This window comes from Propithecus coquereli, unplaced genomic scaffold (genome assembly GCF_000956105.1).
Source record: "Propithecus coquereli isolate 6110/MARCELLA unplaced genomic scaffold, Pcoq_1.0 Scaffold257, whole genome shotgun sequence".
Taxonomy (NCBI): domain Eukaryota; kingdom Metazoa; phylum Chordata; class Mammalia; order Primates; family Indriidae; genus Propithecus; species Propithecus coquereli.
This window is the reverse complement of record NW_012148141.1, coordinates 2,160,747-2,163,437: the sequence shown is the minus strand read 5'-3', so window position 1 is coordinate 2,163,437 and position 2,691 is coordinate 2,160,747. Positions and strand designations below refer to the sequence as shown.

General features: G+C 34.7%; 1 protein-coding gene across 1 annotated transcript in view; it reads right to left on the bottom strand.

Annotated features, from left to right (window-relative positions):
• Positions 1 to 1,555: 1,555 nt before the first annotated feature.
• SATL1 (spermidine/spermine N1-acetyl transferase-like 1) overlaps positions 1,556 to 2,691 on the bottom strand; it is a 175,487-nt gene continuing 174,351 nt past the window's right edge. Inside the window, exon 6 of the mRNA XM_012647134.1 lies at positions 1,556 to 1,726. Coding sequence (XP_012502588.1) covers positions 1,556 to 1,726 — 171 coding nt within the window. The remainder of the gene's footprint in view (positions 1,727 to 2,691) is intronic.

Sequence of the window (2,691 nt, the reverse complement as noted above, 5' to 3'; positions counted from 1 at the left end):
GGGTCTTGCTCTTGCTTAGGCTGGTCTCAAACTCCTGAGCTCAAACAATCCTGCCTCAGCCTCCCAGAGTGCTAGGATTACAGGCGTGAGCCAACGTGCCTGGCCAGTAAATGCTAACTTAAAAGCTCCTCAGAAGACTTCTGTGTATATCTTGACAAGAACTTGTCATATTGCCATACACTTAGCTCAGGGGAGGTAGGGAAATCATGTTTTTCTTTTCCTGGGTTGAGGAAGGCAAGGAGTAAGAGGTTGGGAGTGAATGTTGAGTTTAAACTAACATACAGTGTCTGCTACCCTATTCTTCTAACCCATTTGTCATACTATTATGACAAAGCTGTTTTTCTGACAACTATTATGAATAGCATTCTTTCTGAAATCTTCAGTGGCTCATCATTGCTTACAGAATCAAATCAAAATTCCTTAGTTTGACATACAAGGCCATTCATATCTGATCCCAGCTTACTCACTAATTCTATCTTCCCTCTCCCTGTCTACCCTACTATCAATGTATATCACATTTATGACATACCACTTGTTTCTTGAACGTGTTTTGTTCTTTATTGCCTTTTTCTCTGCCTATGCTAGTGTCTCCTCTTAGAATGCTCTTCTGTCTCATTCTGCTCCACATTCTAACTTCCTACCCATCCATCAAATCCAATTCCAGTGTCACCTTTCTCAATTCTCCAAGTTAGAATTTAGATGTTTGCTCTTCTACATTCCCTTGTACTTGTTATTTATAGATATGATAGCTCACATAATTTTTTGTACTTAGTATTTTCTCACAGACAAGGCTCCTTGTGGGTATGGCTGGATCATCTTTGTGTAGCTTCCATGCCCATGAAATGCCTAGTACATAGTAGGAACTCACATGTTCTACCTTGCTGGTTGCATCACAGGATATAAAAATAGTTATTAATATAATTCCACCAAAGGGCTTATACTCTACTAGGAAGGAGAGAAACATATACAAATACAGTGTTGTATGTGGTATCTGCCCTAATATGAGTACAACCAAAAAGCTATAGATGTTCAGAGATCAAATATAGTTCTGGGACAATGTCAAGGAAGCAGTGGTACTGGAGCTACTCAAGGTGGGGAAGCAGTTCACTTGTTAGTTCTTTACAAGTAAGCTCTTCAGAATTTAGCTCTAGTGTTTGAAATGAATTTGTTTTACCTCAAATTTGTTTATATCCAAACACACCCATATTTCATCAAATCTAAGACACATCACATAGCTTTAAGAAAAAAAATATTGCCAGTTGATCATTACAGTTATCCCAATTTCAGATATGTTAAAATGTGAAAAAAATAAAAATAGCCCAAAGCCAAGTATAATCGATTTTTGGATTATCAGCACTGCTACTAACCATTAGTATATTAGTTTGGATAATGGAGAACTGACTGGATCTGCAAAATCTGTTTCGGAGTAAAAGATCTACTCAAACAAGAATATAATGATCACTTGCTTTATTGTACAACATTCAAAGTCAAACTGCTATTAGGTGACATTCAAATGTTGGAGGCTAGGTTGGGACAAGTTATTATGAGGCCTCTTTCATTCTTCCCTTGCCATGTCCATGAGTTCTTCTCTGTTAAACCTGAACAGATGCCAGCCCTCTTCAGAGGAAAGGTCTAAAGCCCCTCGACGAGTGTAGTACTCAACAGAAGCCTCATTCCAAATGACGACAAGAAATTGCATGCAGTTACATTGGCTTCTGATGGCTATCTGTTTAAAAACAAACAAGTAAAGATTACTTTTATTTGAAAGTATAGACTTCATTAACACATTTATTTTATTGAAGGTCTACTATGTGCAAGGCGCTATATTTGCTCAATACTTCCAAATAATAATACAGTAGTTACAGTTTGGACTTCTCTATAGCTGTAAAAAGAAAAAAGTCCCACTGTTATGAGCTTTAAAACCTCTGTCTTTAAAAGCCCAAAACTGATTGGCAAAATCTTTATTCTATAGAAAATGTTTGCCTAAAAGAACACATATTCTTATATATTTCCAAAATACAAAAGGATCTCGCTTTTATACTCTTCTCACATTCATACTGTGGACCTATTTTATGAATAAAATTGCCTTCTAATCTCCGTCATGCTTACTTGATAGCAAAAAAGGGTTATAGTGTGGTTGTGGATTATATATAAATCAATTTTTAATTAAATATAACTCATATTTATATGAGTATGTGATTAGAAAATCTAGTTTAATTTGAATAAAAATTTGAAGTATATGTTGGGGTATATTCAAATGAGATTAATAATTTATGCCCTGTTAAATCATATTCAATGAAGAAAACGGTAATATATCGAATAGCAATATTGATTATAATACATACCTGACTAAGCCTCTTCAGCATTTCAGCTCCAATACCTAGATCTTTTAAATAGATAATGCAAAATGAAAAGCACAAATTCCACTTAACTAGTTATTTGCTTTAGTTTAAAAGAAATAAGATATAAAACCCAGTATGTGATTGTTACATATTCTTGATAGCTTGTGGAAACATAACTCATGAATCTTTTTCCTAATTGAAATGTGGTACCAAAGGGTAATAGAAAAAGACTTTGGGTTTACTTTAAAGGTCATTGAAGAACCCTTCACTATTGTCTTATAACACAGTAACAGGGTATATTTCTTATCTATTTCTACTCAAAACCAAACTAAAATGTAAAAGCATTTTT